The sequence below is a fragment of the Chamaea fasciata genome, unplaced genomic scaffold, assembly GCF_029207755.1.
Source record: "Chamaea fasciata isolate MVZ Bird 193981 ecotype frontalis unplaced genomic scaffold, bChaFas1.0.hap1 SCAF_2, whole genome shotgun sequence".
NCBI classification, from domain to species: domain Eukaryota; kingdom Metazoa; phylum Chordata; class Aves; order Passeriformes; family Sylviidae; genus Chamaea; species Chamaea fasciata.
Genome location: NW_027094087.1, coordinates 83,947,644 through 83,972,949, shown reverse-complemented (window position 1 = coordinate 83,972,949; position 25,306 = coordinate 83,947,644). Strand labels below are relative to the sequence as shown.

The window sequence follows — 25,306 nt, the reverse complement described above, 5'->3', positions numbered from 1 at the left end:
ACCCACAAGTAGGAGCAGATGTTCCTTGCCTTGAGGAGATCATGGGAACAGCTGGGGGGTCCCTGCAGTGACTTAAAACAGGGTTTCGCAGGACAGGGTGCCTCCTTTCTCGGGGACTGCTACTGAGGGTTTCTCACCTCACCTGGAAGCACACTTACTCCAAATGTCTGCCTCCCTAATATCTGAATTTATTTCCTTGCTGCATCCTTGATTTTAACACCTCCTTCTTTTCCTCCATGCTAAAAAGGAGCAATCTCTTGAAAGCACTGTCATGCTTAATTCCCCAGTGGAAATGGTTGAAGGTGACTTTTCTGAAGTGAACAAGTCTTGCTGCTGGAATTGTGCTTTTCTTGGATATTTGCTTATGTGTCTTGAAACAGAAAGTCAGTAATCACTTTATGTTCTTAAAGTAAAGGCTATACATAATGAAGCTTTGATAAAGCTTTCATGTACAATTATAGGTAATAGATTAAATAATTTGTAGACCTAAAATTTTTTGGAGGATAGTTAAGGTATGCAATAGCATTTTGTTTGTTGATTAACACTTGGATAGCAGTGTGAGTATTTGAAGCATTATAAGAACAAAATTCTGTCATTAATAGATCAATTCCTAAAATCAGGGTTTGTTACAATTTTTGGGTGAATAGTGGCCCCATTCAAGTCAGGGAGAATTTTACCATTATCTTCAATAAAATCAGTTTCATTCTCCTATTGCAAAAGACCTTTAACAGCTGCCTATAATCTTGTCATAGACCCTGTTTGAGTGAAACTAATCCCACAGGGCTTTTATTAAGACAGAATGATGGTGGAGGAGGGAAGCTTTTAGATGCTTCTGTTGGAAAGAACTGCCTTTTGAGCAGTGAGTGTGTGTGACAGAAAAATCCTGGTTTGGTGACCGTCTCTGGTTCAGATAACTGTGCTGCACTGGGCACAGGGAGATCATTCTGGAGTCACCATATTAAAAGGATTAGGCAAAAACTATTTCATGTAAGCATGCCCAGGCCTCCTTTCACTTCCTTAAATAAATGCAAATTGGGAGTAATTTTGTTGTAATCACAGCATATGCTGTGTTGAAATGGACCCACAAGGAGCATCAAGTGCAATTTCCCCTGCATGGGACCATTCCCAAGAATCACACCACATGTCCAAATGCTTTTTGAACTATGTCAGGCTGCTGCTGTGACCACTTACCTGGGGAGCTTGTTCTAATGGCCAACCATCCTCTGGGTGAAGAACCTTTTTCTAATATCCAAGCTAAACCTCCTCTGACACCACTTCAGGCCATTCCCTCGGGTCCTGTCACTGTTCACCACAGAGAAGAGATCAATGCCTACCTCTCCTCTTTCCCTCACATGGAAATTGTAGGCTGCCCTCAGCCACTTCTCATACAGCTTCCCCTCAAGGCCCTTCACCATCTCCATAGCCCTCCTTTGGATGCTTTCTAATAATTTAATATCTTTCTTACAGTGTGGTACCCAAAACTGCACACAGTATTCAAGGTGAGGGCCACCCCAGTGCAGAGCTGGTAACTCATGTTCAGGTTGCTACTGACCAGGATCCCTATGTCCCTTCCCATGGTGCTGCTTTCTATCATCTCATTCCCTAGTCTGTCCGTATATCCAGGGTGCCCCATCCCAAGTGCAGAATCCGGCTCTTTCCTTTGTTGACCTTCATACTGTTGGTGATTGCCCAGCCCTCTGATTTTTAAGTCTCTCTGCAGGGTCTCCCTGCCTTTGAGGGAGGCAACAGCTCCTTCCAGTTTTGTATTGTCTGCAAACCTGCTTACTATCCCTTCCAGTCCTGCATTCAAGTCATTCACAAAGATGTTGAAGAGCCTAGGACCTAAGATAGAGCCCTGTGGAGCCCCACTAGTGACAGATCATCAGTGTCATGTCATCCCGTTCACTGCAATCCTTTATGTCCAACCCATGAGCCAGCTGCTCACCCATCACATGATATATTTATCCAGCTGTGTGCTGGACGTTTTGTCCAGAAGGATACTGTGAGAGAGAGTAGAAAATGCTTTATGGAAGTCCAAAAAGATGACATGAGCAGGCTTCCCTTGATCAACTAGATTGGTTACCTTGTCATTGAAGAAAATCAGGTTTAATAAGCATGAAGCTATGCTGGCTGTGACCAAGAACTGCATAATGATCAGCTAAGTAAACTAGAATATACAAAGGGTCCCTAAGCTTTATCACAATGTTGAGCCAAAGTGTGCAAATATCACTGCAGGTGATATTTGAAAGAATAGGCCCAGATATCAATTTTGTGAGACTCTTGGGGCTGTGATCTGAATATATAGTTTGTACTCTGCATCTCTGAGCAAATCTGTATGCAGCAACCCATGCTTCCAGCCCCCAGAGTGTAGATGTCTGCTGTGCTGCTTTTATTTCTCTATGCAGTAGAAAATCCAGTCTCTTTGAACCAGGAGTCAGTTGAGTGACTTTGTTTTTCAGGTCCTCACACAGTTACAAAAACCAGTTCCAGTTGGGCACAGAGCATCTACAGAAATTCAGGGTGGTGACATTTGTGCTGTGAATCAGAACCCACAGTCAAGTTTTCTTACAAGTTTTCTGTCAAGTTTTTTGTCACATTGGCCATTACAAGACACTTCAAAAGCCTCGGGTAATGCACGCTTTTGTAAGAGGTTTCTAGGAGAGTGTTCACTGAGCACTTAAAAATCACCTAAGAGGCTCAACTACATAGTTCTTAATAGCATGTAATAAATAGGTAGAGCTAGTTCATTTTTTCAAGATGGCCAGACTAGGAGTGGTCCTAGGATGAGGGCATGGGAAGAGGAAAGAAGCATGCAGATATCATTGACAGAGATCAAAAGGAACTTTTTAATCCAAAGAATTCCTGTTAGGGAAAGGAAAGGCTGTCCCCAAGCACAGGTTACAGCTCCTAAACTTTGTTTTCCCTACCCCCAGGCTAGACCCAGAAGGCTGCAGCAGGCAGCACGTTTTTAAGGGATATTCTGCCTTTTGCTGGATGAGGAATTCAGACGGGACAGAGGAGTAGCCCTGGCACCACAAGAATCTTTGTGGCTTCTGAGTCAGGTAGTGGCAGCCAGATGCCCTCCAACCTTATCTGCTACCCTTTTATTTAAGACAGGCAAAAATAATTTCTGGAGGGCCTTAATTAAATTCCACTAGGTCACAGTCTCTGTGCAACTCATCTTCACTTCTCTTCCACATTTATAGTTGATGAATGTCTACAACCTTCCTCATTACACACAAGGGTTATTTCCAGAGATGCAGGCAGCAGGATACAATTCATAGGACAGCGAGATGAAACAGAAGGTCTTATGCATAATTCTGCAGTGAATATATTCCTTCACTTCCTGATTCTACACCTGTTGTCTTTGTAAGATGGATATGGGCATCTCCTCCTTCAATGTTTGCAGATGACAAGTGTGTTATTAAAATGTTGTCAAGCTGCAGGTCTGAAATGACATGCTTAAACTCTTCGTAGACAAAGAGACAGGAGATGGACTGCAGCAAACACACCAGCTTTCTTATGGGCTCTTGGAGCAAGGTTTCTGAATTTATCAAGAAGGTTAAATTCGTAGTGCTTAACATGGAAAATAAAATGATGCATTGGAGGGATGGCAGCCTTGCTTTCAAGTCCCCATTAGAGTGATTTTTGTGAAAAGGATGTAAGTTCTGGGCAGGATACTTCTATAACCAGCTTATTAAATTCATCCACACACTACTCTTGGTAACTTTGGCTTTGCTGGCTTGGGTGCCCAAGGGTAGTCTCCACTGCAGACACCTACATATCTGAGTGATCTTAAAATATCTTTTACAGAAATAAAGCTCAAGAACAGTTTTGCTTAAGTGCAGGTATCTCAGGCCTCAGTAATTTCTGTTGTACCCTCCTGTCTGTTCATTTCTTACCAAATGGTAAATTATCTCTGTTCTGAACTGGATTTCTTTTTCTTTGGCTTTCGATGGCATATTATCTTCACATTTTCTGTTACTGTGTGCATTTTACCTTTTTCTCTTCCTGTTTCCCAGCTCATCCTCAGAATATGATCTCTAGCCAATGATACTGTACAATGATACAATAGAACCCTCTGTCACCCCAACACCAGGTAGTCTGTATGCCTTGGATGTCTCTGGGCTGTTGCCTCTGAGGTGGAACAACAGCATAAAATGAGAAAGCTGTAAAGATACTCACAATGAGATTTTCATCCTCACTATCCTGAGCAAACTATCTGTATTATGCAATTATTAAAATGGCATAAACAAAAGAGATTCTCCTTGTGCTAGAAGCAAGCTTTGGCTCTCTTGAGATATTTGATAGATTTGATGCATTTGATGTCAATATAACTGATATTGCACTGCTCAGAAATTTACCTCAGACTATTCTTAGTCTTCAGCTTGATCTGTCAATCATGCAGAACATCCATGGGAAACATCTATATTTGCCTAAGGATTTTTCTTCCCTACCCCTATGTCCAGTCTAGATGAAATATTTCCACATAGTGGCTGGGGAGTCCAGGATAGAATTGCTTCCCTAGGCAGTATGCTAGGGAAGATGACTCTGTTGTTTTTGCCTGACAAGATGCCCAGGTAATTCTCAGTGTGTTGAACTGAAACGGACTCCAATACCATGTGATTTCCACAGAAGTTAACTGTAGTTCTATATAAAGCAATGCATATATGTCCTTGATTATATATAACTTTATATACAGCTATAATAAGTTATATTATATACTTTCATTTATAGATTCCTATTTAATGAATTTAAATAGTTACATATACATATAAAGTCAATGATTCCTTATGTCTGTAACAGTGCTATTTGATCCAGCAGTTGTAGTATGAGAGAGCAGATAAGAGCAGATAAGTATAAGGTAGATGGCAGAAACTCCATCACAGGAGTTCTTCACGTACTAATAAGAAAGAATGGTCTTATTGGGACAGCTTACATAAATAAAATCGTTTCACATGTCTCAGGGTTACTAGATAATGCACACAGAGTGGTCCACCTGGCTTATCTCACATTCAGTTTAACGGGATTGCTGTGATTTCAGCAGGAGCAAGGAGCCTTCAGGAAAAGTGTGCTTGTGTCAGCATTCTTTTAGTGCAGTGAGGGGCCTAAAGGAAAAGCGCAGGGGAAAAAAAATGATGTGTTTTCTTTTTACTCCCCCACAGATTGACCATCTCTGCTGAATGTCCCATGCAGCTTGAAGATTTCCCCATGGATGCACATGCTTGCCCATTAAAATTTGGAAGCTGTAAGTTCTCTTCTGTAATTAGAACTAGAAAAATACCATTTTCTGGCTTCTCATGTTCAGACCTGTCTTGTAGAGATCTTTCACCCTTCCCCCCTCAGCCCTCCCCTTTTAAGATCACTTTTTAGCATCCTCATTCTGCCCCCCTTTGCTGCTACCCTGCTGCTGCTTTTTTCCATGACTATGCTTTATCTGGGTCTGCTGCTTTTCAACTCATGCCTGCATACTCCAAGATAACCAGTGAGTTGATGGGTGATACATCTTGTATATCCACATCAAGTGTAACAGCCGCTGTTAGATGAAGTTCTAGATGCAGAGGGCTAAATTGATAACTTGTTTTTCCATTTGGAGTAAAACAGAGCTTTCACTGGACTGATCAGATTGGTGTGCAATTATTACGGTATTTACATGAATCAGACTGCAGTGCAATATCTACATCGCATATATTAAAAGAGATCTAGAATATTAAAAGAGGAAATATCTTTCCATTTGGCTTTAATAAATCCAGTCCTGTATCCTGTTACATGATGTTTAATACACATGTATTTGTATATATGCACACATTATTCTAAACTGAACGCTGAACGATGATTTTTCCCCAATTCCAAGCCTCTAATCCACCACACTGCTGCCTTGCCAGAAGCTTACTTTAAAAATAACCCCAGGGAATCAGATGGTTATATTTAAAAACAAAGCTCTTAATTAAAGTACAAATGAGGCTACTGCAGTAGACTTTTTTTTTTTTTTGGTAATCAAATCAGAGCTTCCAGGTGCAATCATTGTCTCTGAAGACTTTTGATAATTACCAGGCAAGGCATTTTGCTAGCCCCTGAAGCCACCTAACTTCAGCATTTTGCAATGTTTTTCAGCCGTATCAATTTAGAGCCACTAATCCTAGCAAGATTAAGCTTTGCCTTTATCGTCTGTATCTGCCCTGATTTAATACTGACTACACATTGTCTTCTAGTGATCATACTAAGAAGTAAAAACACTGTTTACAGTAACTATACCACATTACCAAACTTAAGATGAACTGATTTCCTTTCCCTCTTCCAATCTAGATACATTCTGTTTCATCCAAATAGCCGCCAGTGTTTTGCAAGGTCACTGCAGGTTCAAGTGTGTTCATTGACTTCAGAAGCATTAGTTTACAGCAAAGCCAATATAAATGTGAAGGTCCAGACACCTTTACATTCCACTTAAAAAAAAAGTGTATGCAAATCACCCATTTAATTCTGAACTTGAAAATGGGAAAACATCTCACAGGAAACTGTAATTATTTATATTCAGGGTTAAAAAAGCCACTGGAAAGAACTAATAAGACAAAGGAAAAGAAGTTATCCTTCCTGGTACTACATATCGCTCAATAGATGAATTACATCTCTATCAATAGATGATATTACATCTGTTGATTTCTAGTCTAGACTAAAGAACTGGTATGTTGTATAGTTTTACGAAATCTTGCAAAATATGCAATACTGAAACATACATACATACATACATACAAGCATACATACATACATACATACAAAACAAAGAGCCTGATGCAGCAGAGATCTGAAGCTCAACCTTAAATAGATATTTCTATGTATTAGTAGATTAGGTGCAGTAAAGTACAGGTTCTAACTCTCCACATAGTAAGACCAATTAAAAAAAAGCATCCCAACCGAACATGTGAGTACATGGGATAGCGTTACAAGATAAGCTACAAATGCTTAGAAGGAGTGCCCAGTAATCTGTCTGAATGTAATTATATGTCCTGCTAGTGCCAAATGTGCTACATGTTAATCACCTCTTAGCACACAGGTAATTTTAATCTGTGTCAAAACCAGCACTAAGGATTTCTGTTTTAGGCCTGTGAGGGGTGAATAGAGTTTTAGTTTATGCTCCTTGCCATGCTCAGAATAAAATCCTAGAATACCTTTATAGGTATTACAAGTCACCTTTAAGTTTTTTCACAGTGTGTAGACATGGAACCATTTGGCCTGTGCTAGCCACACCACTGGCCTCTGCCAAAAGTAAATATATAGGGACAAGCTATAGACAGCCTTTCAGCCTTGGGAATATCTGTGTTACCAATCTGACAGCTCCCTAGTAATTTATTGGGATTTAATATGCAAATGTTTGTACAAGTAGCAGCCAGTAAGTCAGGGTTTATTGAACTAGTCCAGGTGTATTTTAGGAGAGGACAATATTTATTCCCTATTTACAGCGGTATGGGTTTGCATTGAGTGACCTCCAGGCTTGCAGCAAGACACAGCCTACAGGGGCATATGAAACATAAGCAGATACCCCTTCTGCTCTAGCTTTCCTCACTGTCTTTCCTTAAAGGCTTTATTTTTTAATGGCCTTCTTTCCAAAAACGGTTTTGAAAAGCCTCAAGGAATAGCATCAAAGTAAATGTTAAACACACTATCAATAGAGCTGGGAGGGTGGAGAAAAAACTGGTGCTCACCAGTCTGAGGATGAAGAGAGCAGGGCAGCGAAATGAAAGAGGTGGCGCATGGCAGATCAGCAGCAGAAAGGATGCTGAGAAGTGATGAGTGTTGCAGCAGAGGCAGGAGCAGAGGCTATTAATTTTCTGGCTGCATGAGCGTTCACTGTGTTTGCTATAATTCAGCAGGCAAAAAGCAAAAAGTGCCTGATGTTTCCTTCATTATGAAAGAGAAGGAAAATTAATCTTTCTCACATAAATAAAGGTAAATGTTGAATTCTTATGTCCTATTTGACTGACGTCTGGCTACATTAGAATTGTGGGAGATTTTACCAGCCTAGGAAACATGATACCTAGAAACAGAATATTTTGTAGAAATAATTAAAAGCCCGGTCAAATACACAAAATGTAATATACGGTTACCTGTGCATGCTGCCAGCCTAGATACCTGCTTGGCAGTTCAAATGCCCACTGTAGAAAGGGTATTTTTTTAACACTCTATGGCATGTCGTGGAAAGGACATAAGTTCAGGGACAGCTCCTAATGAAATGAACAGAGCAGGTTTTAGCACAGCTCCCCACTGCTCCAAGATGGCAAGATCAGGTGGCTCTGGTCCAGGGGTACATGTATGCAGGTACTTTTCCTGCAGGATTGCATCTCTGCTAGGGGTCAGGGCACCTGTAGAAATTATCCTGCAGAAGTCTCATTTAGAGGGAACTGGGGATGATACCTGAGCACAGGCTCGGGGTGGGGTCTGCAGCAGGCTCTTCTCCCTTTGAATCCAGGTTGCTTGATGGGGATTGCTGTGACAGGCTGTTCATTACCTCATGGTAGCATGAGAAGGGTGCTGCTTTCTTCCGTGGCCGAATTTAAAATAACTTTCCATTGCAATTCTAGTGCTGACCTGTACTCCACATAAGTTCACTGGTCAAACAGGATGTAATGAAAATTCCTGATGCCAGAAGCAGTTTCCCTAGGAGCACCTTAACCCAAGAAATTTGTATCTTAACCCAGTCTATTTCTGGTGTGGGGAGGAAGAAGTAGATAAAATATCAAGGACATTAAAGCTTCCTAGCTTTAATGTTTTATCTCTTCCACTGACAGTCCCTAAGAATACATTAAGAGTATAATTTAGTACAGTTTCCAAATGCCCATGTGTCACCAGGTAAGTAAGCATCATTATCTCTAGGGCAGCTGAAACAGAGAAGTTAATTGACTTTTCATAAGGTCATGCAGCAAATCAATGTCAGAAAAAGGATTAGACTCGAAGTCTTTGGTTGGAGAGGCAGATGTCTAATCCGCTAGACCATGAAGGCCTCTGCCCAGGCAACTGACTTAACTCCTAAATCTCATTTTACTCCTGTGTTAATTATATCAGTGTTACCTAGCTCATGGGGTTGCCCCAAAGATGAATTAATTAATTGCTGTTAACTGGTGCTTTGACAATATGAAATACCAGAAGGTGGAGTCTATGACAACTGTCTCTTGAAGACACAGTGCCTGAGTACATGGAGTTATTACCAGTTCTTGTGGAATGCATAAATACATGAAGCAGCTCCTCACTAGTCAGTCAGCAGCAACCCCCCCCCCCCCACCTGTTTTTAGACCAAGTAGATTAATGAATATTCTGAAAATAATGAGATCCCCAGGCTCATGAGCACAGGTAAAAGAGGACCTGTGTTTATTCCTGATGAATTTTAAGTTGGTCATGAAGATGGCCAAGGTTGATCCCTGTTGATCAGCAAGTGAGCTTTCCAGCTGTTGGTAAGAAAACAATTTGTAGTGTCTGGAGATAGTAGCTAACATAGTTTATGTACCTCTTCCTTTTTAACACCTCAAACTAAGTCACAGTTTGACTTTTGATAAAGGAAAGTGCACAGGCTATTTCTGTAGCAGGAGATATGCTCAAATTACTTTCCTCTAATAAGTGTGGTGCAGTCAGAGTAATGAGGAGACAGTAACTTCACCAGCATCCCAGATTTTATTGCAACACTGAACATTAAGCCACTCACTGTTCACAAACTATCCATTCATTTTTAGCCACTGAGAAATTTCTCCAAAAAGAAGGTATTTTAAAAAAATTTCCCTGATAGTTCCTTACAATGCAGAGAAGGCACCGAGGTGAAGGCAGCTACAGGGCTTTTCTTGATTTTGTATTTTCCCCATTAGCACCTACAAGAGCTGCAGGAAAACTGCAAGTATGGAGGGAGAACTTGAAAACACTGTCCTTCTAAACAGACTTTAATTCTGGTTTAGTAAAATGAGATAAATAATACATTCGGCCTCTCAAAACCTGTGTGTAATAGTCTTGTATAAGAATATAATTAAATGAATAATAAATAAAGACAAATGTTAATTTTAAGAGGCTTTGAAAAGTGGAAATGGCTCTTAGGAAGCCTTTTGTAGGTTTCTGTCAGGGACAGTTGGAGCTGCAGTCTCATATGTAGAGGCAGAGCTTTTCTGCTGCTTGTCCCTATAGCTGGACAGAAGAGGCTCCTTGAATCTATTCCTGAGAGCAGAGAGAGTCAGCACAGTTTCTTGACTCCCCTGGGGTGTATTAGTGCCTTCCTTGTGAAAAGACACATGGAGAGAGCCAGGGAGGACCTCTGTGAAATGCTGAGCAGCAAAGTTCAAGACTAAGTTGTGATTTTGCAATTTAAGGCAGAATTCAGCTAATAGGGAATAGATAGGTTTGGTGGCATTCTGCTCACTAAGGTTTTATCTTCTGTTACATTTTCCTAAGGTTTATCTCTGCTTCCTTAGACACTTTCATTGCAATGGATAATGAATTACTAAAATAAGGTGAAGTTAGGTGAATACTAAAACTAAATATTTCTAAGACATTTGGTGTATTTTTCTTCTCTCACTTCCAATCCTATATTACCCCCAGCTACCAACCACCTCTTTAGTTAGCATACTTTCCCCCTTACTTTTAGCTATTTAGAAGCTTGAACTCCAGACACAATGAAACACATGCTTGTGGCAGCATCAAAAAGGCAATCTAGACAACTGTGTTGGACCATTGTTGTAGATCTACTTAAGTATAGCTAGCTAGTAAAGCACAGGCATCTAGCCTAAACTATTTTTTGTGGAACCCTTAGAATGAATGGAGGGGGTGGACACCACCTAGTGGTATGGTTATTTGCTTCTCTTTTCCTTGGAATCATGGACAGATCACTTGCCATGGGGCTGTGTTGTTTAAAAAATTAAATCTTTTAGTGCAGAATGAGCACAGGGATTTGACCCATATCAAAAGCCTTGTATTGACAGCAAAGCTCTAGGAAATGGATGGGATGGATCTGTGACAATTTTAGATAGAAAAATATGGTCCAGTTAGTTATCTAAAGTCCCTCTACTGCCATTGAAAGGTAATGAGTACTTCTGCAGTGAAGTTCATTAGAATTATTTTTGAAATCTGCCTAAGGAGAGATGAATCATATTTTAGAAGTTCCTATTTTTCTGCAGTGCCATCTCATGTAGGTAAGTGTATTATACCCTAGTCAGAGCAGCTTAGAAGTATTTTTTTTTCTGCTTTGCTAGCTCAGAAATACAAACCCATACTTTGTTCAGAAGAAACAGTCACTGCTGTACATTAGTTAGGTGTTACGTTATATTGGTGGTGAGCTTTTGTATCTCTCTTAATGACCATTTTAGCTATTTCTGCTAGAAGTCCCATTTTCCAAAGGATCTCAATGAAACAGTCAGTAGGGCTCTTCAGTATAGAGACAACTTTACCATTTCTTCAAGCATCTTGAATGAGCTGTGTTGTTTCTTCTGCATTGAGTGCAGTGGGTTATAACAACAGACACTTAAACCTTCTCACAGGTGTTGCACATAGCCTTTACTCATTTCAGACACGTATGTAGCGCAATATAGCTTCTTTAGTCCATAATTTTGGGCAGTTATGTCCCACAGTCAAGGTGGAGCAATGTAGCCCAGAACATCCAAAGGGCAAGAAATTCATCAAGAATGCTGTGTGAAAGAAAATACTGTAATATTCAAGTATTCCAGAGATGTGAGAAGATTTCTTAACAGGAATCTACTTAGAAATTAAAACACAGGGTTCTTGGCCTGGACCATGTGGTGGGTTTCTGCAGCACCTGTTGTTATAGGACCCCACTCTGCATAACTTGCAAATTAGTATGACCATAACTTATCACTTCTCTGGAAGGTTTGCCATAAAAGTATACCTTTCATTTTGACAAAAGGGAAAAGGTCTCCCTTTAGGTTTCCCTAAAATGATCAGATTGGTCAGTTTTTCTTCGCCCATTATAGTGACACACATCCAGGACTTCACTGAAAAGGCTGAAGATACTGCTAATATTTCCTTTAAGCACTTGCAGTCACTGTCAGTATTTAACTTTTCAAAGACTTTGTCATATATACATGGTTACTGTATGTCTGCATTGAGATAATTTAAAAAATACATTAAAAAGGCAGCCCAGCTCCCTGGCTGTGTGATGGCTTTCCTGCAGAACAGTGCCCGGCTCTGGGTCAGTCGGCTCCTACTTCAGGTCACCCACTGCGTAGAAGCCAGTGAGTTTTTCCCTCTTAGCTTCATAATAGAGTGAGAAAGGGAGGTCAGAAAGAATAAAAGCTGTTGTCTTGCCCATGTCTTGCAGCTAACACCGAGCCCAGGCTGCAAACCCTGCTGATGTGCAGAGGCCAAGGGCTTGGCTCCCTACCAGCTGAGAGCAGTGTCCATGCAGGCAGCATCATCCTTAACGAAGCCCCTTTTTTGGATCAGTAAGGAGTGCTTCCTGGGGGGTGCCAGCAGCAGCTTTTGTAGTAGCTGCAAACAGCCCTTTGAGCAGCCAGCACTGAAAGGCTGTGCTCCGCCTGCCCTGGAAGCAGCCTTCTCATCATGAGGTGGCTCAAATACTCAGCCTCTTTGGGGAAGAAAAGCTCAAATGGTGGCGGTTCTGAGCTCAAGGAAACAAAAGGTCGGGCAGGGGTAGGGGTTGGTGTGGAGATACTCAGCAGTGGTGTTTTTGTCTCACATGAAAGCAGTCTAGACAGAATTGGAGATCTGGGGTGCTTTGCTGATGGTACAAACATCAGGACGCGTTTTCCACTTTGGAGATTACAGCTAAATTTAAAGGCTGCACAACTGCCTGATTACAGGGAATCAATATGAATTGTCAGTAATAGAAAACAACATGCAGAGACTGTGCTTAATATGCTTAAGCTTTCAAATGGCCTTTGGGTGCAAACCTGCAAAGACATTGCTGGTCTCACAATGCCCCAGAAGGTAGCACCAGGCTTACGATTGCCAGTCTATACCACTGGCAAATGGGATATTATTTGTAAATGTGACAAATGGATAGATACTGCTCCACCACTATACAAGCCAGGTTTTTAATGTCTCTTATTTTCTAAGGTGGCTGTTTCCATGGCTTGTAAGCATTTCCTAAACATTTCTGGAATCATTCTCATGATCCCCATGTGAGGTTGGTAGGTCTCTGCTGCCTGCATTTTGCAGGTGGGCATAAGGGAAGCAAAGAGCAATTACGGTCTCTTCTGAGCAAAGATAGAGTGGTTCATTACTTGCTTTTATTGCCTCTGTCGTTATGGGTCCCTAGGTTCAATTAGAGCTTCCCAGTGCTACTGCAGTACATTAATGACAAAATTACTTGCCTAGGGTTTTTGGGGAAGGAAAAAAGCCGAAGACACTGTTCAAACTTGGATTTCAGTTTTTAGTCTGGCAGCTCCTTTATGACACCTCAGTCTCTCGTGGGCCAGGAAGTTTTCCCCCTAAATTGCTGGAACCTCATTAGCCTCCTCTCCTGCACAGAGAGACAGGCTAGCCCAAGCTGTCATCTAGTGCTGCCGCAGTCCCAGCCCGGCAAGCTTCTTCAAAGGAAACAGTTGTTTCATGTTGTCTCCCATGAAGAAAAGAGAAGGAAAGAGAACTAGGAAGAAGGAAAGCCTGATAAGCCTTTTGTTTTTTCCCCCTTCGCCATCATTACCACTGAAAGTCTCCTCACAGCCAGCCTGTGCTAGCAGCCCGACATTTTGCTGAAAACATCCCAGAGCTAAATATGTCAGCAAAGCTGGGATTCCTCTCTCCTAAATTTATATTTTTGTAGGGTAAATATATACAGCTGAGCTGATTGCTCTCACCGTCTTAGGGGAGAGAAGTAGGTATTTTTAGCCTCAGGTTAATCTCCTCCTAAAATAGGTCAGCTGATGGCTGTAAATAAGGAGATGTTTTATGTGTGCACAGAGAAAATAAGATCGTGAGCACCTTTCGATCTGGGTCTCTAGAGGGACTGGGAGGGGACAGTTCCCAAAGAGAGGATGTGTGTCTGAGTACTCTAGCAGAGAGCAGGTGGAATGGCAGTGCCCCTGGTCAGCAACAGCTCGCCTCAGAGAGGCTCCTCATATCCATCGCTGAGGCTGGGCACTTCGAACTGACGGCCTCAGGAGATCTTGTCCCTTTCTCTGAAATACGGTGCTGCACTGTGCCCCAGAGCAGAGGTTGATAATCCATCTTCAGAGCTTTAGATTACTGCACCTTTGGTGTAGGAAAGTAAGTTCTTGTGATTGCAATTTCAAGGCAGTATTAAAGTGTTTGAATAATAATATTTCAGCCTGCTCTCTCTGCATACCTATTGATTTCACGTTCGCACAGTGTTATTAATGTAGCAGTACTTCTGAGATTTGTAAATGTCTTCATTAAGGGATAGGATTCAGAAACAGAGGTATATATTTAGCTGTGCAAGTAGTTCCAATCACTCTCAGCTGGTTTCAGGCTGTACAGATTTATAAGTAAGGTTGCTTTGAATGGTAAGCTCAGCAGATCCACTGACTGTGATGGTTGAGTCCCTGATGCCACTTAGTGGGTGAGAAGAATATCTGTAGATTACAGTGAGTTTACAGTTTCATTCTATGATGTTACATGTGGCAAAAAATACCATGTTTGTGAACGCATCCTCCAGAACAAGATCGATTGGAGTATTTTCTAAAATTCACTCTGCATTTCTCAAAAGAAACTCCAGTGACACTCCTGCAGAGCAGGTCATGTTAGCTTTGCTGATATAAAGTGGCAGCTTGCAAAATGAGGGGACCACTGCAATTAAGATTAAGCAAAGGTGCCTAATCTTTGTAAAGGTACTATGCAAAGTGAGTAATGGTATCTGACACACTTTGGAGGATACTTTTGTTTGCCTTGCAAAAAGTAAATTAAGTGTCTTAACATCATCCGCATAACCATGCTGTTTTTCCTAATGAAGCAGTTAATATAAGCGCCTAATATTGTGATTGTAAATTCAAAGTTCATTAAGTGTTAGTACAGCATTCAAGTTGGCTGGCTGGTGTAGAATTACCACATGCTTGGCCTAGAAAGACCTACATAAGGTCAGAAACATTCCTAGGATATTTAGCATTTAAAATATCATCCTAGCACATCCTACTGTTCTGTTTCTCTAGTCCTCTTACAGTGGATATTTATGCCAGCCATAAAAGGGAAAAAGAAAAGGATCAGAGGCTGGCACACCAGATTTTGACAAGTTCCATATGAAAAGCAGTTGTGTAGCCACCATTAAATGTGATGTAAAATCAATTCTCAGGTTAGTTCTAGACTGAGACAGCTGCCACTAAACCTGAAAATAAAGAAGGAGGTTGTGTTACAACTACTGACTGCAGTGAGAGGAAGAAACGAAACGGGAAGAGGCAAAAGAAGGAAAGCATGATGCTCCCTAACATTAGCTCTCAGATGGAAGTAGGAGCTCTGGGGGGATGGCCTGGTGCTGCTGGTACCTTGGAGCACTGGCTGTGTAACATCCCCACAGCACACTCTGTTTAGACACTTCTTTCAGTCAGCTTGTGGCAGGCATCCCACACCACAAGTGGCAGAGTTCAGTTGTCTACACAACACAGATGTGCCTACACATCTGTTTGTTGTTTTGCTCCAGGCTCACCGTGGAAAAACATTTTCTTTGCTGTTTTGTTTTTAGTTTCTCCTTTTCTGAGTGGAGCCTTGAGAACCTGCAATCCTGAGACACACAGCTCAGTTCAATGTGCCATGCCTAGTTTTTACTGCCTATGTGTCAGATTTCACAGCAAGTAGTCACCCCCAGTTGCAACCCCAGTGCTTGGGAAATAGATGCTTCTCTCTTATTGCTCCCCCATGGCATGGGTGAGCATGCTGGGGCAAGAAAGAGCTGCTGTCACTGGAGATCGTGGTCATTCTTAGGAAACATTCTGAGTGACTCTGCACTGCTCCAAACTCAGGGCTCTTCTTTAATGCTGCAGTTGCATCCTGTGAAGGTGCTATGCCTGACTGAATTGTTAGGATGACACCGTTCATTAGTATTTGTGTTACATCCATCATCAGTATGGCTGTGATTTAGTGTACCAACTTGAAAAGAGTCAATTTATTGTATTAAAGAAGTCAACAGACTTGCCTATGCTAATCATGAATCCAACCTCCAAAATCACCAGTTGCTTTCAGTTTGGGTTTTTTACTTTGCTTTATATTGTTGGCCTCAAAGTCGGATCACGTTTAGACTTTTCTCCCATTAACTGGAACTTCTAAAATTACACAGGACCTTCCACCTAATTTCTTCTTTTGAAAAGGAAAAGAAAATGGCTTTTGCAAAACTACGTCTCAAAATGAATTTGACAGACATCTTCAGTTTTGTATGTGTCACCACCTTGTGGGTACAGTCTGTGCTTCCATTTAATTTCCAAGCTGAATTTCTATTCCCACGTTTTCCTGAGGTGACTTGTAAAGTATATTTTGAAAGAGAATCATTTTGATCTAACTTAGATCTTTATTTTTTTAGCAATGATCAGCAGAGTATATTAGTGTTGCCTAGTAATGAAGACTCTTGAGACCTGTCTGGCACATTTTTCAGAACATCCTATACTATTCCCTGCAGAATGTGACAACAAGATCAAATAAAACTGTATCAGGAAAACATATAGAATAATACTTACATTACCATTTTTTTTTAAAAAATTAATTTCAGGAAGGACAGAAATGTACATTTTAGTATGACTGGACTTTCTACTGCCTGTTTTACAGCCAGTGGTGTCTTATAACTTTTCATGAATATGCTCATGAGTTTAATCAGTTTTCATTAATAATTTCCTCCTTGGTTGTCCTCTGTTGTCACAGACAATGATACTGTGTCATTCCAAAAAAGCTTCCTTCCTTCTGGGCATTTAATTTTTACTCACAACTAGAACCAGTGCATGGCCAATCTTAGCTCCCCAGCGCAAGAACAGAGACTTTGTGGAGAGAATCCTCTGCAGGGCCACAACAATCATTGAAGGGCTGGGGCATCTCTGCTGTGAGGGGAGACTGAGATCTTGGACTGTTCAGCATGGAGAAGGGAAAGCTCACAGGGTCCCAATCCATCTGTATAAATAGCAGGGATTGGGGAATGAGAGATGAAGAAGAGGGAACTGGGTGCTGCTCAGTAGTGCCCACTGGCAGAATAAGGGCCAGTGGTCATTAAAAACCATTAAATTCCATCTGAACAGAAGAAAACATGCTTTTACTGTGGGAGTGGCTTAACACTGGAACAGGTTGTCTAGAGAGATTGACAGTCGCCTACAGATATTTGAATATCTTGGAGATATTAAAAACCTGATTGGACATGGTGCTGGAAAAATGCTTTTGGTGTCCCTGCTTCAGCAAGGTGTGGGACCAGATGATCACCAGAGGTATCCACCAGTCCCTGCCGTCCCGTGACTCTGTGTTTCATGAATTTGTAGTTCATGTATTTGTAAGCATTACACTTCTTGTCTGTGATGTATTTAAAATCATGCATAAGCTTTATCTGCTGTAAACTCATGCCAGTTTAAATGATCAGTCTCAATTTTAATGATTTAAGGTCCCTAAAGTAATTGCCATAACCCTAAAATTCTCCCAAGAATGTCAGAATTCATCACACTATGGCAAAGTCTTTATTTTAGGCTCTTAATCATTTAATATGTGAATACATTTCTCTTAGTATTTAAATTGCTGTTTTACATTAAAAAAATAATTTTATAAAAAAACTATTTCCCCAAGACCTAGACCATGCATGTCAGAACCACGTGTTGTTATTTTTATATTTAAAAGTACGTTTTTATTAGATTTGTTTTCCCTTTGCTCTTCCTGTAGAAAGATCTCATTTGTACATCGAGTCATTCTTATAAAGTCATTTTAATGGGAAATTCCAATTATGGAGCTCAAATCTGGCCTGAGTCACATAGGCACAGCTGTTGACAGATGCTTTGTAATGGGCTACAAAGTATTTGTGCACAAACCACAAGAAATCCAGCCTGACTCTTAGAATTCAAGCTGGTACACAATGGCTTAGTAGCAGCGCTGTTTTGCAGCCCGCAGGAGTCTGAGAGGCTGCAAATCTGGATCACTACTGAGTTATATAACAGCCTCTAAGTGAGTCAAATACATTAATGGTTAGATAAGATAGATATTTGTATGTGTATTGAGATTGTAATTAGAGTTTCTAAAAAAGCTGACAATTTATGCACATCTTCCCCAATCAACAGGCTTTGGCAGGGATTAGCAATACTCCCAAGATTAGGCAGTCTGACAATCCTCGTGGCATGCACTAAAAGTCACGATAATAAAGGCTTAGAATGTAACTGCACAATTGGAATGAATAAAATAGAACACAAACCAGAAGACATCTTTCGACAGTATCTCTTTAAGTTAATTCAGCATCCAACTAGCATAACTCTGAAAGTTTCAGCCATGGCTTGTGGATGAATGATCTCTTTAAATGTGTAACGTACCTCGAGCTTGCTGGGTGGGCATCCAAACACACGGCACAGGCTGCCTAAACTTAACTATGCAGGTACTGTTTTATGCTTCCTATAAGGTTTGTCAAAGGGTTTACAGGGTGTTTTGAAGAGGGATTCTTGGTCTCTTTAATTATTTAATGCCCTGTAATGAAGGAATGAAAACTTACTGGCAGATACCAGTGGTGATTTTCTTTTCAGAGGTTACAGCTTAAAAAAATCAGTCCTAGAAATATGTCTGGGTCCCATAGACTTGAAGGTTGGGTTCATCCATCCACATTTAGGTTTATATGACTTAAGGGGCCAAGAAGCACTCTTCCCCACCACCATTTTTTTTTCCCCCTGGAGTTTCTTTCAAATATGGAGGAGAGAGAAAAGAAGAAGGATTGTCTGTCAGTAGATGCCACCACTGCCCTGTAGTGGGGACAGTGGCAGGAGAAAACTCGCAGCTTGTGAGTTGCTTTTTGAATGCAAGGGAGGAGTCTGCAATACTCACACTGTTTTATTTGCAAATGAAAACACAGCTATCCTCAATGCCAAGGCAAATATTTGGGATCCTCCAGGTCTTACCCACTTACTGTTGTGCTTTGTTAAGACTTTTTCTTAATGTAATTCCTTTCTGGTTGTGGTCTCTCCCCTGCCCACTGTTCACTGGCATAAGAAAGATCATGTCTGGCTTTCCTTGCCAGACATAGAGGAGCAGGGAAAGTGTGGGAGAAGAGCAAGGGACATCTTCACTGCTTTTATATTGTGTAGTGTATGTTGAATGCTAGAATGTAGGAAAATAGATCTGCTTGTCAATAAATATATGAGGAGATATTATTTCTTTCATCATTCTGGTAGGTGATAAGCCTGCAGCCATTTATCAACTGTCCAGTGGAAATAAATGTCTGTTGTTGTTTTCTCCCATTTAATAACATTATACTTCCTTGTAATTTTAGCTGTTCATCTCAACTGCTACCTTTTTTTTTTTCCTTTTTCAAAGAAGTGAACATAGAAGAAGAAAGGTACTTTAATGAGGCTTTCTCCTTTCTTTGGCAAGACAGCAAAATGATTGCAAAGAACACAAGATTAATTATTTGGATTCATAAATCCAGAAGACACACACTGACTTAAAGTAGAATAAACACCAAGCAGTCTCACTTGGATTTGCAGTGGCTTTGAAGTTGAGTTTGCTTTTGCAAAACTACCAGCATCATTTTCTCAGCTTGCTATCCCAGAGCTCCAACTACATTTTCCTATCACCCTTTGGGAGATATCCCCACCCTGTGTGTAACATAAAGGAGATGATATATTTCCATATTTCTTTTATTGGTACACCTTTCTCATATTTCTAAACAGCAAGACCTGAAGCTCCAGCAAGCAAGACTAGTAGGCAGCCTACTGGAAGCTTTGCTTAAGTGGAAGAGTGGTTTTACAAAATTTGGTATGACAGTGAATAATACTGTGTCTCCGTTAGTACTTCTACCCTGACAGCAAAATAACATCACTCTATACTACACCCACAGTTTCAGCTTTCAATATGCCTATGCCTAATTATACTGCAGGGGTTATCAGCTGCAGAGCTGGAGCTTCTGGTTGTCAAGTGTGGGATAACTGGAGTTTGAGGCTTCTGTGAAGATGTGGCACAAGGTTTACAGTAGGAAGACAGTTACCTGCTATAAGTACACAGGCTTATCCCTCTGGAGGTTTATCTAGATGAACAGAAAAGAGATGGTCAGCTGCCACACCAAGGAGCATGGGGTGGCTTTTTCCTGTCAGAATTTGATGTGTAGTAAGGAAAGGAGGCACAGAGTCAAAAATCTTATATTAGAGCTTCTTAAAACAGAAATCATGTTTTATTGTATTTGCATGGAAGATAGATGAGGATCGTATCATATATGTGATCCATCACAATAGAATATATCTAGATTGGGGTAAGTTCATGCTATTCCTCATGTGACAGACTTTTCCTGAGGAGGTACAATCATGGCTGGTTGCATTGGTTTGGGTTGGGCTCCACAGGAACACATTTGTTATCCTCTTGTGTCTTAAAGCCCTGGGTATTCCCATCCTGCCTTTGCACGAGAGTCTTTTCTAGATGAGCTGTTCTCCTTTCTCCCATGGGTACTCTACTCCTGGCCTAGCAGTGACACAGCTCTCTGATTTGTAGCCTCACAATAGATCCCGTGAGAAAGGACTTATAGACAAGAGTCTTCCTCCCAGGCAGGGACAGACCTCATGCTGTGCGCTCTCTCTTCTCACCAGCTGGCTTGGAATTGGCATCCCCCTTCCCTGACATAGTTTCAAAAGAAAACAGTATTGCTGTTTTTATGAAGTGTTGCTTAGGCATACCTGTGAGATACGGATTTTTGGTACCTTGTGGCCTCTGGTCTGAATTGCAGGCATTTTACAAGGGGAGCTGCTGGACTCCTGCAGCATAGGAGACCCCAGCTCTGTTCCACTGCATGTGTTTTAGCACCCAGTAAAGGCTGCAATTCACAGCAGAGCTGTTGAATTATTTTTGAACTCCCCTGACCCACCGGCCAGGCAGAGAAGAGAACCAAAGCATCTGAATTCTTGTTAAGCCTTATAGGGCTAAATTCCTGTGTGATTGCAATTTCAGTGAATTTGGTTACAGTACTCTCATTGGGAAGCATCTAGTCAGGATGAATTAATGTGTATCATCAGAAAACAAGACAAACGCAGTTATCCTGGTGGTTGAGATCATTGCGGACACAGGGAAGTGGTGAGTTGGGATACATCTAGATCCTCCCAGAAGAAAAAAAAAAAAAAAAAAAAAAAAGAAAAAAAGAAAAGTCCAATGCTGCTGTTAGGAGCTTTTCTTTGCATAGGAAGTAACAGAGGTAAAAATGAAATTTTCTGAAAATCCCAAATCTACCTAAACAAATCCCACGTTCCCTGGGGATAATCAGCACATGAACAACATAACATATACCAGATAAGCATTAAAAAAAGGAGGGCTTTTTGCATCACTTTTTAAAATGGACCCATCTCCTCCCACTTGTCTTCTCCAGATCTGGCTTTGAAATTATTTATAGTATGTTGTGAACCTGTAATCATCTCAGAGATAATAAAGTATCTCAGCTCTAAAGGGAAGGTGAAATTCCTTGACTTTTTGTGATGCAAATATTTTGAAATAGGGAAGACATCTCTTCTTAGCCTTTCAAAGCAGATCACGACATGTAATTACAGTAATTTTACTGCAGAGCCACACATAACAAGCATAAGGAAGGCATGTGGGCAGTCCTGCATGGCTAACAAAGGATGAAAAATTTGTAGATTCTCAACTTCCAAACCCAGGATCAGCTCCAGCCCTGGATACAGCAGCAACTATCAGATACATAACAAAAAAAGATTTCAAATTATCATTGTCTTCCTAGTTCATAATTTTTTTTCTCAGAAGGTTATCCACTATATAATTACCATCCTCCCTCCCAGTTAGGAAATTCTGCCCTGTTCTTCATCTGAATCTGCCTGGAACCATCTTTCAGGTGCCTTTTGTGAGTAGTCCAAGAGATTCACCCTGGTTTCAGATTTCTGTATGCAAGTATCTATGCTCAGAGCTTGAGCTATGTCTCAGTTTTTTGTCAGTGAGCTGAATAAGGTGAGCTGCTTAAGTTTCAAGTCATGACTTATTTTCCAGTCCCTGGAGGTACTTGTAACTTTATTTTGAACTCTCTCCCCCTCTCTGTCCTCATTATTTCTGTGTATTTTCTGAGGCGTGGATGAAAAGCCATAAACAGTCAGAGCAAAGGTGTATGTTGCCTAGAGCCCTGCTTCCCACATACGACACAGTAACGTTAATAACAGTGCACAATAACATTAATAATAGAAGGTGCTGCATTCTTCCCTGCTACCTGGTCTTGCACTCAAGCGAAGTTCATTCTGCTACACATGTGCTCTTAGCCTGAAGTGGGATTGCTTTCCATTTTCTGTTTGACATTCCTGGTTTAATGGATCCAGGGATCACCTTTACCATATTTCTTGCCCTTGCAGTGCCTCAGAAGCTCACGTTGACCCAATGCCTATGACCCAATGCCTATGAATTTTTTGTAAGTCTTCCGTGGAGCTTCACCTTTCCAAGACAGCTCACTTGCTTTAGCAAATAAAATACGCAGTCTGATGGAGTACACATCCTTCAACATAGCCTGTTGTCCTTGCCTCTCAAGTCCTGATCTGGAAAGCCTCCATGTCTTGTTTCCTGAGCTAGGATGTCAGGTTTTTTCCAGAAAGAAACATTCTTCCAAGTTACAAAGTGCAGAGGGTGAGATACTAATATTTGACTTCAGACCACTTCTAAGCCTACCTGCTTTTCACCTTCCATTTGGAGAGTAAGCCTTGCCTGCTTTTCAGAGATTTTAGTACAATGTACTCTAGCCTACTGTAACATGCTTGCAGGAATGTGACCTGAAAGCTTTCAATGATAGAGGAGTTCTAAAAAGTGTGAGAGCTACTAGTATTAAATAAAATGTAATTAAATATAGAGTTGTCTCGTGGGCTTTTTGAGACCATTTGCAGAGAAGGCTTAAAATCTAAACCCAGCATTGCCTGTTGGCAAAAGAAAACTGAGATTCCCTTATAATACTATGATCAATCCAGGTGTTAGAGCATTAAAAGTTAGAGTAGCATTATAAAGGAAGGAATGAGTTGGCAGTACTGGAACCACATTTAATTCCTAGGACCTCTAAATGACCACAAGAGAAATCACACACATACATCTGCAGTTGTGCAGGTGTTTTCACACCACCACCCATTCTGCTATGCACAAACACCTACCTTCTCCTCACAGTCCCATTCCTGCTCTCCTTCATGCATTCTTACCCCTGCATCCTGTGTCTGCTCTTCAGCATCACAGGCAGAGGCAAGCACATTCCAGCTTCCTTTATCCACATGCAAGACCTATGCCCTCACCCACACGTACGTATTCCAGTCAGTGCATACATACCAGACCCAGCACTGGGACATGGCACCACTTAGAATTTTTGACAAGACACAGAGGGTCCCTGTTGTCCTGGCATTCAAAGTGCCTGAGTCCTTTTGAGGGGGAACTTCAGCAAAATACCTTTTGCAGCTTACTGGGCTTTAGGAGCAACCAGGGAGGTGAGTATAGGTCTGAGCTGCTCTTTCCCAAACTGAGTGGTTGTGATGGATTACATTTATACCTCCACTGTTCCAGCCTTTTACAAACCATCCCACACATCTCTTATATTAGAAGGCTTAAACCTAATATTTTTTGAGCTGGGCATATGGGACCATGATTATATCATCTTTATTTGTTTTTCTCCATTCACTCTCACTCCTCCATTCTTCTCTCTCCCTGTCATTATCATTAAAGGATCCACTAAAATATTACACAGTGCTTTTTACTCCTTACTGTCTTTTTTCCCCCCTTGTTGGCAGATGCTTACCCCAATTCTGAAGTTATCTATGTGTGGACTAACAGCACCACAACGTCTGTGGTGGTGGCCGAAGATGGCTCACGACTTAACCAGTACCACCTGATGGGACAAACTGTGGGCACAGAAAACATCAGTACCAGTACAGGTAGGGGGAATATTTCCATCCCAGGGTTGCTGATGGCTGGAGCAGGAGGGGAGATTCACAGACTCTGGTTATTTTGCAGTAAGGCTAGGGGAGCACCTGTGGGATGTGGAGTGCTAGGGAGATCCTGTGTAGGTTCATGGCCACTGAGCAGAGGCATTTAAACACTGAGAGGGTTAAATGCTGGCTCTTAGGTACATTGCAAGGCTGTGGTTGAAGGTACATCCAAGCTCCTGGTATTTGCAGGAGCGCCAGTGAAGCCTCACACAGTTTCTTGGCGATCGCCCTCGCTGAGGCTGCCAGCGCTGGTTGCTGGCGTATTTTCCCGTGGGAGGAACCACCCTGGGAGGCAAACACCACCCACGCATCTGATCCCTTTCAATCATCGCTTTAAAATGATTGCCTGATGGAACCACGTGGGAGGACGGGGGTGGGGGGGGCATGGCTCGGCTCGACAGTGTGTCCGGGGGACGGCATAGCCGGAGAGGAGGTGCAAACCCCGAGGATTCCCATTCCCTCTCGGGCTGGAAGCGGAGGCGCCAGATGTGGCAGCATTAGAGAGGCAAAGAAGCTTTAATCCCAGGCCGGGCAGCCACGTGAGCCGTGCCCCCCTGCTTCTTAAGGCTCCCACGCAAGGGCAGCCCTGGGTGTGCATTGGTCGGGGGGGACTCCCGGGGGGGTCGAGGCCGGGACAAGGGATCACGTGCACTCAGTAGGATGGGGTCTTAACCAGGTTACGCAATGCACTCGACTGGAGAGCATTAGTGGCATCCAGCGAAGGGAGGGGGGAGAGGTGGAAGTGAAATAGGCTGCCATGAAGAAAAGGGGGATTTCCATTCCTGGTGGTTGCAAGGGGCTTGGGTTGGGGAAAGGGGCAGCCTGAGGCAACGTGCCTGGGAGCAATTCCTGCCGGCAGAGCCCAACAGAGTCTGCTGGTGATATACTGTGTCCCTGGTGAAAAAATGGTGGGCAGAGTTGTAGAGGACAAAGTATAGATTAAATTAGGAATGTTTTACTATCTGTAAGAATTTTAGGAGACACGAAAACAGGTACACGTGCACTTGCACACGAAGTTAGTTGGACTGAAACATAAAGATGCATAAAACTTTGTGCTCCTACTGGAAAGTAAAGAGGGGACATCTGAGCTTGCCTTGTGCTCCAGAAAGGACACAAAGTGAGGGAAAAGGCTTGCCTTGGGCAGCCACAAAATTTGACTGCCAACTCCATCCTATAGACATCCACCCCCTCCCTTGCCCATTTCAGGAGACACAAAGCTGTTGCTAAAGCAGAGATTCACAAAGTCAAGAGAAACATATAAGCAG

At 41.8% G+C, this 25,306-nt stretch overlaps 1 protein-coding gene and 1 long non-coding RNA gene across 2 annotated transcripts in view; one reads left to right on the top strand and one right to left on the bottom strand.

The window, feature by feature from the left end:
* LOC136285410 (uncharacterized) overlaps positions 1–25,306 on the bottom strand; it is a 90,065-nt gene that overhangs the window by 48,819 nt on the left and 15,940 nt on the right. The window lies entirely within an intron of this gene.
* The window catches only part of GABRA5 (gamma-aminobutyric acid type A receptor subunit alpha5), a 55,702-nt gene that overhangs the window by 21,940 nt on the left and 8,456 nt on the right, over positions 1–25,306 (top strand). Inside the window, exons 5-6 of the mRNA XM_066176533.1 lie at positions 5,166–5,248; positions 23,844–23,987. Coding sequence (XP_066032630.1) covers positions 5,166–5,248; positions 23,844–23,987 — 227 coding nt within the window. The remainder of the gene's footprint in view (positions 1–5,165; positions 5,249–23,843; positions 23,988–25,306) is intronic.